General features: G+C 37.6%; 1 protein-coding gene across 2 annotated transcripts in view; it reads left to right on the top strand.

Annotated features, from left to right (window-relative positions):
* PARP8 (poly(ADP-ribose) polymerase family member 8) overlaps window positions 1-17,389 on the top strand; it is a 120,731-nt gene that overhangs the window by 46,233 nt on the left and 57,109 nt on the right. For both annotated transcript variants that reach the window (XM_055791153.1, XM_005241958.4), the window contains exons 3-6: window positions 7,231-7,268; window positions 12,357-12,446; window positions 13,762-13,832; window positions 16,265-16,342. In XM_055791153.1, the coding sequence (XP_055647128.1) occupies window positions 7,231-7,268; window positions 12,357-12,446; window positions 13,762-13,832; window positions 16,265-16,342 (277 nt within the window). The remainder of the gene's footprint in view (window positions 1-7,230; window positions 7,269-12,356; window positions 12,447-13,761; window positions 13,833-16,264; window positions 16,343-17,389) is intronic.

Here is a 17,389-nt window from a genome sequence, read left to right as displayed (position 1 = left end):
TGTCCAGTTGTATAAATAAGCTGCAGATATAAAAAAAAAAAGGGAAAAAAGTACTTGCCAAATTTCGCACCGTTTGGAATACATCTTGAAATTTTCAGCAAAGTGATTAAGTACCTGTGTCTAGAAGTACCAGGAGAGTGGTAGGGGCCAGAAGTCTTCTATTTCCTGTGCAACTTGCCTGTAATCTTCTTTGTCATGTACTGAAGACTCCCATGGACTTCAGTGGGATTTAATTCAAGTTCTAAAATCTGTATTTTAAAAGAAAATAAATTTTCATATAGTGAGATTATTTTTGCTGCCCTTGATTAACAGTCACTTTTTTAATAGCTTTGCTAATATGTGCATGAAAACTTAGGTCTACCTTCTCTTAATTTTCGTCTTGTTTGTGGAGGCTTCTAATTCTCTTTTCAGGCAATAATAAGGTTGTTTTTCAGTAATTGTTGTTTTATTTAATGACATCAGGTTTTATTTCACTGCTGGAAAAAAAGAAGTCCTGTGTTTCAGTAGTTATTTCACTGTGTGAAAGAGCAAAAAGTCTGTATTTATATTTTAAAAAGCCTTATGCAAACTTTTATTTTCAGAACCGTGCCATGTGTTGTGCTATCTATCATATTTCCAACTCGTGATTCTAACTACTGTTTGTATGTCCCTCTGTTTGGAGATGCATGTCACTTTGTTAGTGTTTTACACAACTGCAACTTTTTGCAGTTCCATTTATGTTTTGTCATGTTACTGGGACTGTCAAAGGTATCAGAATCAGAATTGTTTTACGTTGGAAAAGACCTTTAAGATCATGAATGAATGGAATGCAGTACTTGCTGGTTTGTGTTGTCTAATAGTATTTACTTCAGTCTTTAGTGGGATTTGCAGTGCAGTAACATGTGCATTGTATTATCATTTTATAAATACATTTTAAAAGCCTCCATATTTTTTACTAAAGGCATTGTGAATGTTAGCAATAGTTGAATACAAAATTTTCCTCATAAGAAAATTCAGAATGCTGCCACAGTTTTAGGTATATTTCTGAATATGAGCTTCAGTGGAGCAATTTCTCAGCTGATGTGTGCTGGGTGAGATGGAATCTTTCAGAAGCTCTAGAGCGGAAGAGCAAGATTATTTTTCCTGTAGTGTAATTGCATTGTTTTTTAAGAGCTCCATTGAAAGCTATCAAAGTATTTAATAGCACGGTAGTCATACATACCAAGTGATGAAATATTTTGTTAATTCACTTGTTCATAAATTGTCAAAAAACCTGACATTATCATTCACTCATGGTTGTGGCAGTTGAACACCAAAGGGGGAGTTTGCATTAAGTTCCTTTGTCCTAGCTGTAAGTAACACATCAGTAATTTTTGCTTAGTTTTTAATTGCTTTCATAGTTATTTTGTTTGTTCGGTTTTCAGCATAGAACAAAATTATTGTCTCCAGGCTGTGGATTTGGAAGGCTTGTCTGTCCATTAAGCAGGAGAGATCTTTTTGCCATAGAAAATTGCTGCTTATGGCTGCTGGGTCTCTTCTGCTGTTATTTGCATGCATGTCATCTTGCACAGATCAGAAGAAAGACTTGACATTGAAACCTTTTGCAGTGTGTTTAACTATTAATTTTGAATTGTAGCTCTTTTCAGAGAATTTCCTAATTCAAATGAACTAAACTGCAAAAAAAAAAAAATTTTTTTTTCTTGTTAAGTATTCAGATTTTTTTGTGTAAATGGCTTAGTTTTCCAGCTGGCCAATACCTAAATGCCTCATCTTCTACCAATTCTCAAGGTATTTTTTCAAAGGTCAGATATTTCAGGAATGCAATCTGAAAGTTTTGTTTGGATGGAAACCCACAGTACATCTTTAATGTCTACCTTGTATTTGTGATATGATTTATTGCCAAGCTCTTAGGTTTCAAACTTGATCTCAGACCAATTACTAGAAGAGAGTGGCCTATGTTCAAGGTGGAATCCTTTTGGACCAATTTTCTTTCATTTGAGGAAAAAGGCTTGTCATAAGTGACACAATATGAAGGGCCAGGCTTCAGTATCAAATGGTGGTCTTATTGAAACAGAAGAGGAAGCTAAAGGCTGTGAAAGTAATAGGAATCCATTGAGGAATTTGGAAGCATTTTCAAAGAAAAGAAACAAAGGAGTGAAGATGGAAGTGGGAATATTTTCTGCAGAATTAGTGGACATTCATTAAATATTCCACTGTGGCATATAATGTGTAGCTACTGAAGATCAGTAGTAATTTTGGAGAATTGATAGTTAGGCATTGGAAAAAGAACACAAGTTGTATCTGTTCAATTGGACCTTATTCCTTCTTACTGCCTCACCTAGAGGAGAGTAAAACCATCAAGTCTATATCACACTGTGCTTCCAGAAGTATTGTACTGGTCATTAAAAAGGCCCTTTGGCCCAAAGTTTTCACCAGTATAATTTTATTTTTCTTATGAAGATTTCACTATTCTTTTCTTCAGCTCGCCACTTACTCAGAAGTTGACCCTGGCATGTAATCAATGCCATAGTAGCATTTAATCTTACATATTTGTCCAGAGTTTACTTTGCTGAGTCTTAGTATTTTTTCTTCAGGTATGAAGTTTCAGTCATCCTATTAACTTCTGGCATTACTTCATTGATGAGCTAGATCTGGGATTTTTATTTGTTGTAAACAAAAAGTAGTCTCTTCTGAATTCTGTAGCTCCAGATGCATTAAGATTAAGAAAATCCTATTTGCTGTTTTCTTATATCATGTTATAGATTGGCATTAGACTAATGTAAGATTCCACATGACAAAAAATCTTGTTTCTATTCATCAGCAAGTTTGCAAGCTGCAATGTTAGCACATGGAGCTCTGGCTCTGGTAGAGACAGCTAAAACTGGAATAGAAACTTGTCCTGGTTTTGCCTGGAATAGAGTTTATTTTATTCCTAGTAGCTGGTACAGTGTTGTGTTTTGGATTTAGTCTGAGAATAATGTTAACACGCTGATGTTGTAGTTGTTGCCAAGTAGCACTTACTGTAAGTGAAGGAATTTCAGTTTCCCATGCTCTGCCAGTGAGCAGGTACACAAGAAGCCAGGAGGGAGCAGAGACAGGGCAGCTGACCCAAACTAGCCAAAGGGATGATCCATACCATGGGACATAGTGTGGGGTATATAAACTGGGGAGGTTGGCCAGGAGGAGCCAATCACTGCTCAGGGGCAGGCTGGGCATTGGTCAGCGGGTGGTGAGTGATTGTATTGTGCATCACTTCTTTTTCTTGGATTTTATTCTTCTTTTTCCTTTTCATTACTATTGCTATTGTGATCATCATCATCATCTTTTACTTTATATTAAGCTGTTCTTATCTCAACAGATGAGTTTTACCTTTCTCTGATTCTCCTCCCTATCCCACCGGGGCTGTGGGAGTGAGGAAGTGAGTGAGCGGCTGCATGGTACTTAGTTGCTGGCTGGATTTAAACCATGACAAAACTAGATCACAATTTCCACACTTAATAAGGCAGTAAGTCAGCCGTTGCCGTGGGACAGAGCTGGTTGAATTGTCATAACCATTCCATGGGCATAAATCTTAGACTCGAGCCAGATGCTTCACATTGTTCCTGCTGTGCAAAACAGCTGGAAATGCAGCTTAATGGATTTCTTTCCTAGAGAGAAACTACAGGTGGCATAGAGTTGAGATAATGTGAATTTGATGGGAAGATACACTCCAGCTCCAGCATCATTGTGGCTTTAGGATGCATGTCTGATCCACGGGTTTGTACCGTGATAGTTCATGGTACTGCAGTTCAAGACATAGGAAACAATCTTACAAATTGATTTACAGAGGTGAAGCTGGTATTTTTCCTTTATATGAATGAGTTTTGTTGCAGTAACTTTTGCTTTGCTGTCTTTCTCAGTTTTCATGGATTTCTTTCTTTGCCCTGGAGATTCAATTTTTTGGGTAATATTTTACCTGGTAGTATAATCAGTTTGGAGGCTGCACTCCTCTCTAACTAGATTTTTATATATATATATATATATATATATATAAATTATAGCAATATCAAATGCAGGTGAATTTGCTTGTTCTGTATCAAATTGGAACTGATTAATCTGAAAAATAACAATTAAGTGGTGGGTCTCCATCTATCTGATGAATTAGTTCTCAAATGCAGAGAGACCTTTGCAAGATAGCCTTTCTGAAGGAGGAGCAGTTATGCTTTAAGCACATTGCAAAAAGCTTGCAAGGAGTCCCCTGTGAGTAGAATTGTTACTAAGCTAAGGCTGTGGATCTACATGTTAATATTATTTCAAGCAAAAAGAAGTTTACATTAAAAACTCATAATCAGTGAAACATCACAGCTTGCACTAATTTCCTATATGGTGCTTTACTGTGTTAAAATTTTATTAGGCAATTTCTAATATTAAGCTTGTTCTGACTTTAAAGGTCAAGAAGCATATATACTGTAGGATGCCTTCTGCAGAGGGTCTAAGCTGAATAAAACAGAAATAACACCATCATTGAGGCTTTGTTTGTACTCAAGTGTTGAACTATGTTGATGTAACTAAAGCAATATAACTGAATGAGCAAGGATGATGGTTGGCTGGTTAGAATGTGTTTATGGGAATGGAAATAAATTATAGTGCTATAAGTTGTATTTATAGCAATGTAACTGCAACAGGGTTGTACAGAAGAACTGCATTGCCAGAAGGAAAAATTACATCCCTCACTAGAATAATCATGATGTACATCGATGAGGGGGCCAGGCCTAAATTGAGTCCAGTTGCATTTCTGCATACTCAGGCAAGGAAGCTGCTTCAGTACTGGCTTTCTTTGGCTCTAAGAAGTTTTAACACTGGGAGGCATTGAACATCTGCATCTTCATTGAAGTTAGTGGGAAAATGCTTGGGTGGCTGCAGGACAGGGGCCTCTTAAGAGACCTTTGTTAGCCTGGTATATCTTCTTTTCTGACAAATCAGGTGCACAGTCAGTAGGAAGCAGTTTATCCTGAATGCAGAAAAATGTGCCAAAGTGTGGTCCTGTGCAACACTCAGAGGCAAGCTGAGACAGAAAACCAAGTTGTGTTCTGTTCGGTAGTTTTATTTCCACCTTTTGCTTCCATAGCCTGCACATCACTAACCTAAGATGACAAGCTCAAGCAAAGTACCACTTCATTTGTCTGGGGGCTCAAACAAGCCTTATTCTCCCTGAATATGAGTTTAAATATATGTGAGAAGAATGGACTATCTAAAAGGATGTTCCCATAAGATCTTTGTCTAGTATAATACTTCACTGATACTTCTCAAAGTACACTGATCTGGGGACACTGAAGAGAAAAGGGCAGAACAGAGGTCCCAACATGTGCTGAAAATATGAATTTAGATGGAAAGAAGACAATTAGACATTCCCTTTTGGTTGGGGGGGGGGGGGGGGCGGGGGGGGGAGCTGGGGGGAGAGGAATGAAACTAATAATGTAAAGATTTCCAGATTAAACATACCCAGCATAATAAACTAATAGTTCTGCTGAATTGAGGGCTATACTAAAATTTGTTCAGTTCCTAAACTGAATCAGTTTAGGAACTGAACAAATTTAATAAAAACTACTGTTTTTTAAATAAAAAAATAATTAAAACTATTGCTTTATTTTAATTGGAAGTAATTATCCTATTTTCAGGCATTTTGTTCTTTAATCTTGCTTCACATCTCCTTTAAATACTTTCTTTGAAGTGACAGCTCAGGATCATCAGATTGCTATTTCCAGCATACTACCATAATTATGGTTTGGCAGATAGGTTTTCTATTAATGCTTTTCAGATGGACACAGTGATGGGATTTAATTCTGGCTTGACTGAGGCTATCAAGAGTTCTGTGGCTAAATCTTTTGTCAGCTGTAATAAACACTCTTTCTGCTTCAATTTATGTGAACATCTCAGCCATTGAAGAAACAGGTATCTTTGCCTCTTAGTCAAACAATACATAAAATGAATTATGCTAGAATAGATGATGTGCAAAAACAGGTGACAGAGCTGTGTGGTAATAGATTGACTTATGGAAGAAAGTGTGAGGGACCTACTTTTTCATATTGATCACCCCTACAATCATTGGATTGTGACAGTGTAGTTCATTTAATGGAAGTCCTTGAGAGAAAAAAAGAAAAAAAATCATACATAGGTTTATTTTGTACTCTATATGGAAACTATATTCATGTAATTTAGAAAGATCCACTGAAACAATTTTCAGCAATGTACAGTACACACCAAAATTTATTAAAGGACTATGCCATCCTGCCTTTGTCTGCTTAACTCTCTACAGACCTGAACACACACCATGTATTATTTAAATGTGTAAGTTGACACATACAATTTATAGAATGTAGAAGTGGAAAGAACATGAATTATACAACAGAAAGCTTTCAGCGTGCTGCAGAGTTGAATGCTTTTAATGCAAAATTAAGACACACAGTAACCTTGCAAAAATTCAGAAGGACTTGGTGGCTAGTTAGATAATCGAGCCAACCACCATGCCCATTTTTCCTGCTCTCAGCAGTGAATTTAGTGAAGATCTCACTGGGTGGTAGGGAAAGAACATGTGGGCTGGGCTGGAGGACCAGGACGGTGTGTTCGTATAACTTACTTTCTTATGAAACAGACTCAGGTAATCCATGTAGTAAAGCTACCCTTTAGTGTGACCATGTCTCTTTCAAATTTGATTTGAACTCAGTTTGGCAAAGAGGTAGAGGAATCAAATAAAATTGCCACAGCTGTTACGAATATGAGGTTCTGATGAGAGGAAGGTGCCTGAACCATTCAGAGCCTTTACTGAGACTAATAGGAAGATACAGAAGTGCCCCAGCCAGCAAGCAAGGCTTGCTACTGGGTCTTGACTCAACCCGAGAAACCAGAAGCAGGGAAAACTTCTGGGGTTTACACTTTTCCAGTTCTGTTCAAAGAGCAACTTATTTTTTTAAACCTAAGCACAGATACTGTGCAATGTTACTCTAAAGTGAATATAATGCAGTCTTGATATTCTAAGAAGGTTGAAATCGGGATGTGCCAGTTTAGCAAAATAAGTTTTCAAAATGGGCATGACACTTTTATTTTTAGCTGAGCACTTCAAAAGCAATCAGAATAGCTGTTATTTTCTGTCCCGGAAACTGTCAGGAACCTATAAAAAAACACAATACAGGAGCAGGAAAAAAATGTTATGCCAGCAGTTACTGTTGTTGTTATTAATTCTGTTGTTTGTTTGTTTGTTTTTTCTTTTTACAGTGTATCCTATTCAGTGCATGTCTCTGAGGATTACCCAGGTACAGTGCAACATTCTTGTCCATGACACACATATGCATGTTACCACAATTTGCTCTATTCAGATGAGATGATCTGAAAGGGTGTTGTTGTCTTCCAGGTGCATCCTTGTGCTAATCATTTTCCATTAGTTATTTTCACAGTCATTCCTCCTTTCCAGGCATCATTTGTCAGCTGGGTCAGGGTGAGAAAACCTGGTTCACAAGTTTACAGAGACTGGAACTTATATGATGCTTTCCATGTCTGGAGCCAACAGTGATAGGAGTGAGAAAGCGCCCAGCTCCTTTTTGGCATGGTAGATAAAGCTTGATCTTTCAAGAGGCTGGGCAGCCTGGCATGGGGCCAGCAAGCATTTCTGCATTAGACCTTAATGAGACTACCCATGTTCTTCAAGTTAAGCCTGTGGACTATGCACTGATGCTTTTTGGGGTCAGTTGAAGCCAAGAGTTTGTGTATGGGTATGTCTTTGGTAACATAAGCTTGCAAAGCTGTTGCCAGCTGCTCAGTCCTTCATCCCTTTCATACTCTGAGCTGGGTTAGCAAAAGCATTTGTATAACCATGCAGCCAATCTAGACAAGGGGAATTATTCACATGAAGAACACCAGGCAAAAGCAAAAGCTAGTTTTCAGCTGGCTTATTTCCCTGATTTCCTTCACAAAGAGACTGCACAGATACTTCAGGTGGCACAGAGGTTAGCAGAAGTAGGAGAGGAAAGTGAGGATGAGGGCAGACAGGTGCTGTGCAGGTAAAGGTTCATGGTAGTACTGTTGGATTGTACGATATTGTGTATTTCGCACTTGGGATTATTTACGTGTAAGTACCATGAATGATATGAAGCCCTCTGGCCTTTTTTGATCTTTATCTGTAACATCTCTGTAGTATTTCTAAAAGAAATATTTCTTGTTTCTTTTAGAATCTCTAAAGAAGTGAGGCTTTGATCTTCTTTACTGATAAGCAGTAGACTATATTGTTCAAAACACCAGAGCGCTTGAAGCAGATACAGAGAGAAATCAGCAAGCATCAGCAATGATGCTAAATACAATGGATTATTTGAAAGAATATTAACAATCTTTATGAGAGATATTTTCTTCACTGGTAAAAACTGGAGGGAAAGCTGCTACTAATAATTTTTCAACATGCAGTAAAGGGGAGAAACTGATATTCATAAAATACACAGTCATACCACAGATAAATTGGTTTACTGATTACTTCATTGCCCTGATAATGAATGGAGGGAAAAATACCATCATAAGTTATTAACAGTTTAGTTTATTAAACATCACAAAACTTGGATCTCTGGGAAGCCTTAACTAAATGGCAGGCTGGAGCACTGACCAGCAGTTACTCCCACAGCACATGAGATCTCATCTCCTGGCAAATTCTTCTGACAGACCTCAGATTTCCCTTACAATGCTATTTGTAGCATGCCTGGATGGCCTACAAACCTGAGTGACTTTGGTTGCTTTTAAACCTAATGAATATTCTCTGCCATTACTCCCTGTATTTTAAAGGCAGAACTGTAGCTGACAGGGGGATTGGGGGATTGGTAAACCAGCCGTACATGTTTACTGAATGAAGTCTAACCCTTCAAGGCTTTGGAAGACCTGATTTCATTTATATCTCAAGCTTCTGCAGGGTGCATGTTTGCTTTGTGATGAAGAGGTGTTCAGTGTGTTAGGAGTGATAATGGCTTTTTTCCATTTTAGAGGCTTGATCATAAAATACTTGTTTTGACTTGGTAAACCAGATTCTTTGTCATCTGTCCTTATCCTAAATCTCTAACTTAACATTACTGCTGACTGTGGCTCTCTTCTTTGGCATGTAACTTAAGGGGTGTTTCAGGGACATGTCAGAGTACCATAGTGTCAAGTCTGGGTAGCTCTGTGCTGATGTCCTCCTCAACTGGAAGGTGATCTGCCAACTATTGCTGCTAGTTGATAGAGTTCAGCATGTGCTCATCAAAATAAATTTCTTGCAGGGTAAATCTTTACAGGTCAAGTCCATTAGTGCATAGCTATACCAAACTTGTGTCCTCTGGAGATCAGGAGTGTCTAATACACAGTAGATCAAATCTAGAAATGCAGGAGAAGGCTGTCAGAGTTGATCATCAGATAAATTGCTAATGCATGCATTGAAAATAGAAGAGATTAAGTTACTATACAAATTATAGTCATTGAGCCAAAAGTGATAACACCACAAGTAAATTTTAGATACTATAAGAAGAGCTTTGGGTAATGCATATACTCTAGCTGCCTTTAGAAGTGGAATGTGTGTGTGTGCGCAGCAGAAGTGTTAATGTCTGCAGCGTCACCATTTTGGTGCTGATAACAGTGTGCAGCTATTGCTGAATTGCTTCATGAAGTATCAAAAGATTACAAACAGCTGAGCATTAAATCTTACCTATGGTAACCATAATATGACATGAGAACTTTAAATAATGGAAGGTGTGTGATAATTAGATAATTATGAGTGAAAGGTAAAAATATGCTCACAATGCACAGTGAGGAACTTAATAGGTATAGTGTTGAGACAGTGAAGTCTCAAAGTTGTGTATACATTGCTGAAGTTGTGAAAATATCACTGAAAATTTTAGAGGCAGGTAATAACAGTTTCAGCAAAATATCTATGTAACCATTTTCTCATAACTTTGACACAACTGGGGAAAATAACTGCTCCAGTTGTAGAATATATCAATGAGTAGACTGAAGTCCCATTAATACAAGTGGATCATGAGTCCTATGAGAACCATTACAGCAGCAAGCATTTTTCTAATGAATATGTGTTTGGAGTGTGATACGCATCGGCTGCCATAAACTTGTAGAACTGCTGTAGTCTTTTATCCCAGTGATTTGTGGGTTACACACATGTTAACAGAAACATCCTTTTCTCAGACGTTGTTAGATTGCAGGAGAGATGGAGAGAATGAGTTTGGCAGTAAGTGATTTGCTGAATCTTTCCGCTAGGTATGGGCACTAGGTCCTCCACTTAAGAGGAGACGTGTTCCTAGGTGTGGTGTGTTAGAAACTGGATGTTGAAGAAAGCAAATGAAAACCAGCATCTTAATTTCAAGTTTCATTAGACTGATGGAAGAAAAGGAAAAAATGCTAATGGTTGCCAAATAGAAAACAAAAACTTGGCAGTGAGAATAGTACTATCCAGCTGCCAAGCAAGAATGACAATGGACATAAAAATATAATTAAAATCTACAGAACTATAATTGAACAGTCCTTTTTTCCTTATATGTATATCTCGGTAATTTTCTATTCTGTATAGAACATATTGTTTTTCCTACTCTTTCATACAGCAGTAAGTTCTAGCACATGGATTTCCTTTCTCCCATCCATATATATGGTGTTTGGTATATTTAGAGCGATATGGTGGTCTCTGCTATTCCAGCTCATTAGACTCTATAGCAATAAGTTGCATTCCCAAACCTGGGAAAGGAATGGCCCAGAGCCATCCAGCATGGTGAGGCTGACACTGAAATGAAGACAGCAAGGTGGAGCATGCAAACAGAGGCAAGGCAGGGGTCCATGAAGAGGGTGGGATGCAGCTGTCCTGGATGCATAGTTCTCAGCCTATCCTGCCCACAGACAAAGTGGGAGAAGGAGTGAATGCTAGCAGATGGCTCAAGGGACTCCATTTTATTTGCGCAATGCTGTGGCTCTGAAACACATCCCTGTGCCAAGTGCACGTAGCCAAGTGGATACAGACTGAGCTGATGGAGCAGAAAAGTGGTGTCAGCCTCCTGCAGCAGTTGCCTGCATGCAATATGTGTATGTTGAGCGGAGCACAGATCACTCAAGGTTACCTCGTGGGACAGTGCAGGAGCAGAAGCAGGCGAAGGTGTGGAATAGTGTCAGACTCAGTAGATGTGTGCGAATGTGGCAGAAAAGCCATTTCACAGGCGGAGGGCGGTGCAGCTACTAGTCTTCAAAAGCAGTGTGGCACACCTGTGCGAGAAAGGGGCAGCAGCGCTGGGGCTTCATCTTCATACAGGCTGCTAAGAACCTCTGTAATACAGAATATTACTGAATTTACTGTTTAATTAATATTAACATCTTTAACATTTCACTGGAAGCACTGTGGTCAAAGACTTTGGGATTGCAGCAGGATGCTTAAAATTACATGTGAGTTTATGCACTTTGCTGATGTGGGACTGGAGTGTTTGGAATTATGATAGATCAAGTCCTTATTTCATTTTTCTTACTTGTCTTTTTATCTGTGATTATCTTAATTGCCAACCTCTCTGCTCTAGAGCTTAAATTTCAGTTCAGCCTAGATCAGTAGAAAACAAAGTATTATTACTTTCATAGACGGTTCAGCAATTTGTGCAAAATTAACTTCTGCAGATACTACATAAAAACTTGCTGCTCCTTGTTTGTTATTACTAAATGATTGGAAAGCAAAATGAGAAGCCAAACCAAAAAAACCAACACACACCCTCCACAGCCTAATTCCTACATTTTTAAAGAAAATTTGGGACGGACTTCCCATATTCATATCCATACCTAACATTTTTGTTAAGTGAGAGGAGTGATTTTTTTTCCTGAATCAGGCATAAGAAAGGTTGTCCACTGATTAGAAGATAACTTCAGACAACCTTTACGTGACTAGGCAAAATGAGGCACAAGTATTTTGCATAAAGGGCTGTTAACACCCAGCTCTGAATGCAGCCTTCACTCTGCACAGCAGATCTAGCTTGAGTTTTAGTGTCAGGCATAGCAAAAAGCATAGAACAAGTCTTCATTTTGCAAAGGTTGGTTCAAACCTCCTTAAGCCTTGGGGGACATTTCAGAGCAGTGTTTGGTGTGATTCACAAAAGACATGACATCAAACTCCAGGAGTCTGCTTGTATAAACTTCGGGTCTGAATCTTCCATCCTTCTGGTATTTTACTTTTCATTAGTGATATCAAGAGAAAAAAAAAAAAAAAAGCCACCAAAAACCATCAGAAAGATGGTAGTGCTTGGCTTCCCTAACCAACTGGGGAGTAGTTCCTTATGGTACAAGGGTGGGATGGGCAACGTGGGAAGGGGCTGACAGAGCACAACTGGACTTCACCATGTGAGGTGTTTCTCTTTTCATAGATAACACTTATGTTTCCAGTTCTGATAATGATGAAGATGTGTTAGTTACAACAGAGCCAATTCCAGTAATTTTCCAGCAAATCGCTACAGGTAATCTTATGTCCCAAGTGTTTTATCGAGTTCATATTTTGTGAGGAAAGACAAGATGTTGTCTGCAGTTAAAGGGGAGATATGTTAATGTCTGCAAATACACAGTTTGCTATTTTCTCATCATCTTGCTGTAGTAAATTGTCCTACATTTCAGAACAGAAGAAATTAAAATATTTCTTTTGGGGATCACTACAGTTGTATAGGCAGAATGTATTTTATCTTTGTACTGTCTTGCAGTCTAAGCTAAAGCAGTTCTTGAATACAGCTAGAGGTGCTTAATAATTCCCAGTTAAAAGTTTTCATGCTCACTTGCTTAAAACTTCGCCAAATTTTCATCGCTGGGGATGAAGCCATTGCCTTTGGTGAAGTATTTCAGAAAATGTCAAACAAAATGGTTTGGCTATTTCTCTAAATTAGACTATAGGAAAAAAAATGTTTTTTCCCAGTGATTTTGGGAACCTCTCATTTGAAATTATTTCCATACTTTCAAAAAGTATTTAATACGTGAAAGGATATGGTTTTCAGACATACAGGCACATTTATACAATATATAATCAAGATTTATGCATAGTCCGTAGAGGGTTTTTAGATTTTAGCAGACAACATTCCCTGATGATTTCAGGCTGCAGGAGAAACTGCATAGAGAAGTCTTAGTTCTGGCAGTTCTTCAGACAGGAACACTTATCTTCGCAGTCTTTTTATTATTATTACAGTGCTTTAGGGCTTTTTTTGCATAACACAGAATTACTTTGAATTCCACTGAAAAACCAATATGATCTTCAATATCTGATCTCATTTATACCAATGTAAATCATGAAAAATTTTACTGAAGTGAGTGTGGTGGCACTCAAACAAAAACTAGCCATTATAGTTAGAACTTTAAGATAAATTGTATTTGTAAATATTTCTGTAATTTAAAAAGAAATAAACCCTTTCATTTAAAATAGAATAAAAATCTGTGTTTTATATAGAAGGTGATCTGATTTAATTTTGCTGTTGGTTTTTTAGTTTTCTTTCTTTTATAAAGTGTACAAAATTAATAAACGACACTAAAATGTGAATTACAGATTGGGAGAACAGATCTCCCAGGTGGACCAGCTGAATTCCATTTCACATTTAAAAATACAAGTCTTCTGAAATGTAGGGGCTTCTTAATTTTAGACTGTTGTATTGTAAACTCTTTGATGCTGTTCATATCTGAAACTTTTTGTTCCTTTATTTGCTCTATTACTGCGACTAAATATTTCAAGTCTGCATATGCAAAATTAATTCACATATTTTAACAGATGTTCCCTATTTTCCCTTTTCTTTTAAGAATTAAGAAAAACCAGTGATGTCAACTATTGCTTATCCATAAAATCAAAGTTACAGAGGGAGAATGGAGAGGTATGTACTTCTTGTATGCCTATTTTGACAGAAGTTATTTTAAGAAGCAACAGAAAATAAATTATGAATGTTTACCACATATTTCCTATCAAATGTGTGCTTACGCAGACTATACGCATTTACACATTTTAGAAGATGAGCGTAGTTCTCTAGGTTTCATACATGGATTAACTAGTGAATCACTTAGTTGGGATAGGGGTGCTCCCATCCTAGGAAATAGGGTTTTGACGTTTATTTCATTTCTTGTTCAACAGTGGTAGAGACCCTGTCTGCCCTAAAAGATACAGCTCTCCTGGAGAAGTAGATCATGGTGCCAATACCTTTTAACCTACTCTTGCACACAGGACCACATGCTATTTATTAGCTCACTGCTGCTTTGTGTGGCCTGCAGCAGCCTCACTGGAGACTCTAGACCTCTGCGTGACACTATTCACCATAAGTAGTGGCTGGAGTATTAAGGCATTCCAGTCACACTTGTATTTGTGCCGTACCTCTGGCGTGGGACCCTGACCAGTCTCACTGAGACATTAGCTGAAGAAAGAAGTGTCACTAACATGAAGTCTACAGGGATTGACAGTTTTACAGGCTCCAAGAAAGTACCAGATGGGCTCCTACCTCAAGCAAGAAATTGAGCATTGTATCAAGAATTTGGGTGCTTGACTTAAAGATTTCCTTTGGTAAAGGTGGTTGCTGAGATTCTTGATGACTGCTTTTTAGGCTCGGATCTCTATTTGATCCTGGAAAGGAGATATAAACATGGCCAGTTATGCTAATGTGTATGATTGGGGATTTTTAGTAGATTAAACCTGATCTGATATAAAAACCTGCATTGCAAATGCTTTGCTTCTGCTGCCTTGTCATTGTATTCAGTGCTCGGTAAACATCAGAAAAATTCAAGCGCAGGAAGGATTTACCCATTATAAGCCTGAGATATATTTAGCTTCTATGGAACAGAGCTGGAGCTTTTATTTTGTTTTAAGTTGAATGAGGTACTTAAAGTACTGGGTGGAAAAAAAAAACTTTAAAAAAAATCTCTAACATTGACTGTTTCTGTTGGCTACACAGAGGTTTGGTTAGGGTAGGATGAGTTTGTTGCTATTCTGATGTGTTTCATTTCTCTTTGGTTTGCGTTGAATTTTTGTTCTGTTGAGTTCTGTTTTAACACAGACTTCCCCTTGAACTAAGGTTATATAAAACAAAGAAGACTAAAGTGACTGTGTTTCTTCCCAGTGAAGTAGAAGCAGAAATTATTTTTTTGCCTTGTTGTAGAAAGTTGCTGTGAAATTGGCTGAAATACGATTTCTGTTCTAGGTATACACACAGTGACTAGAGCAGGAATTCAGAGGCAAGGCTAGGGAAGTGGGGTTAGAATGTCTGTAAATAGAAGTTGGTCATATTTGGGTGTATTTAACATTTATGACTGTATGAGATTTATGGGTAATTGCTATTCTTTGATTTATACATCTGATTTCAATTACGGCAGTTCTGTGGCAGGACATAAGTACAAAATAAGCAGTAAGTACATCATGTTCAGGTTGAAGTGAAGAATTATGATTTTAGCAGGCATTCTGTAGGGGATCCTTGTCATCGTAGGGCCTAGAAATAACACATGAATTGTGGGAAACACGAATTAATATCTTCAAGCAATTACATAATTATAAGTAGAGGTTCCATTGGTGGGAAGCAGTATATAACACTTCAGCTCATGCTGAGTTGCAGTCTGTACCGGGATCGGTTCTATTTATTTGAGTACAATTATTCACAGAGCAGCCTATTTAAAGCAGGTTTTACTTGGGTAAGCATATTACTTTTCTAATCCTTAATTTTCAAAGTTCCAGAATAGAGCTAGTCAGAAAATTTTCACCTTTTCTGGCAACAGGCTGGAACTTCTGTTAAAAATAATAATTAAGCAGCAATGTGTCAGTTTTTCACAGAAAGGAACTTAAGAGATGCCATGCTTGGAATTGAATTATTTCCTTAAACTGTTAGAATTGATTTACCAGAATAAAGTAAATTAAAATTTTTTGTAGGTCACTGAAACATCAAATTAATTAAGTCCAGAACCTTTCTTGGTGGGTAGATTAGGGGTTTTTTTTAGCAAAATCACAGAGTGAAGTATCCCATTATAGTCTGCTGAATTACTCAGTTCCTTAAAACACCACACTGTCTGTGGCCCAACAAAGCATTGTTTTTCCGACACATATTCAGGGAGTTTCTCTGTACCCAGTTAGTAGGTACATCTTTTGTCTGCTATTTCACTATTTGTAAAACAGAGCCTTAGTACTTTTCTGGGGAAATGATACTAAATGATAACCTAATAAAGGGCACTATGAGCTTATTTGTAAAATCATAATATCTTATTTATAATTAGAACTATAAATGCAAGATAAGCATATCGCTTGTATCATTGTTAACTTTCCTTTTCCGTTAAGGAGTCACGGCACAACAGCACAGTTGAAGAAGATTCTGAAGGAGATAATGATTCTGAGGAATTTTATTATGGAGGACAGGTAATGGAGGGAATTTTTGCACAAGTTTCAAGAAATTAGTGTTTGGGAGCTTCTGTTGTTCATTCCACTGTAAATTTATGAAAATTTATTAGGTTTCTTCATCACTGAATAGAATGCAATGTGTATATATATATATATATATATAGTGGTTTATAGCAGAAATATTGAATATGTTACACAGCATAATATTATCAAATTTTAAATAGGGTTAGTTTGTTTACATTTGCAAAGCTGTAAGAACAGAAAAAGCAAGTACTCCTCAGAAAAATTTGAAAATAGAAGCCAGTTGCTTACTTCCAGGAAATAGATACTGATTCTTTAAAGGTTGTCCCACTATTGATAAAAATGGGAAGTCAGTCTGGATCCAAATCAGTTTCCTTATGGAGAATTTCCATTTTGTAAAGTCAAGAGCACTGCAATTTAATGGTAAAAATAGATATTTCAAAATAATTTTGGTCTAGGCAATAGTCTATTCTTTTTCTGAGCTCTACAGTTAAATTCACCTTGAAAAATGCTGCATATTTTTAGATTAATGTACTGCTCTGTGTCTTTCCTTCTTGTTCCCTCAGCAGAACTAGTTATTATTACATTCTCTTATGTACTGGGAAATAAAATCTCTTCATCTCTTTTCTTTTTGCCGTGTCAATAGAGCGCTTCATGCTGCTAGTCGATGCACGTTTTTCTTATCTTTTTAGTCTTGACTATTGCCCTAAAGAAATAATTTCTCACATTATTAGAACTCTTTATTTAGGAACATTTTAATGGATTACGGTTGCTGTTTATGGAAGTTGTCATGGCCTCAGCCTTGAGGCTGAAGCTGTCCATGCCCTGGGTGCAGAGCCAGGGCTGCAGAAGCATGCCAGCAGTGCCAGCCGGTTGGGTTGGTGCAGGGAGCATGGGATGCTGATGAGCAGAACATGGCCAAGCCTCTTACCTTGCAGAGCCAAGAGCGTGGTGGGGTTTGAACACAGCATACATGTTGATGTGCTTTAAAAAAAAAAAGCACACCGCTAAAAAGCTATTACAAGTGATACTGAAACTGGAACT

Source organism: Falco peregrinus, chromosome Z (genome assembly GCF_023634155.1).
Source record: "Falco peregrinus isolate bFalPer1 chromosome Z, bFalPer1.pri, whole genome shotgun sequence".
In the NCBI taxonomy this organism is placed as follows: domain Eukaryota; kingdom Metazoa; phylum Chordata; class Aves; order Falconiformes; family Falconidae; genus Falco; species Falco peregrinus.
Note: the sequence above shows the minus strand (reverse complement) of the source record. Positions and strands in the feature narration are given on the sequence as shown.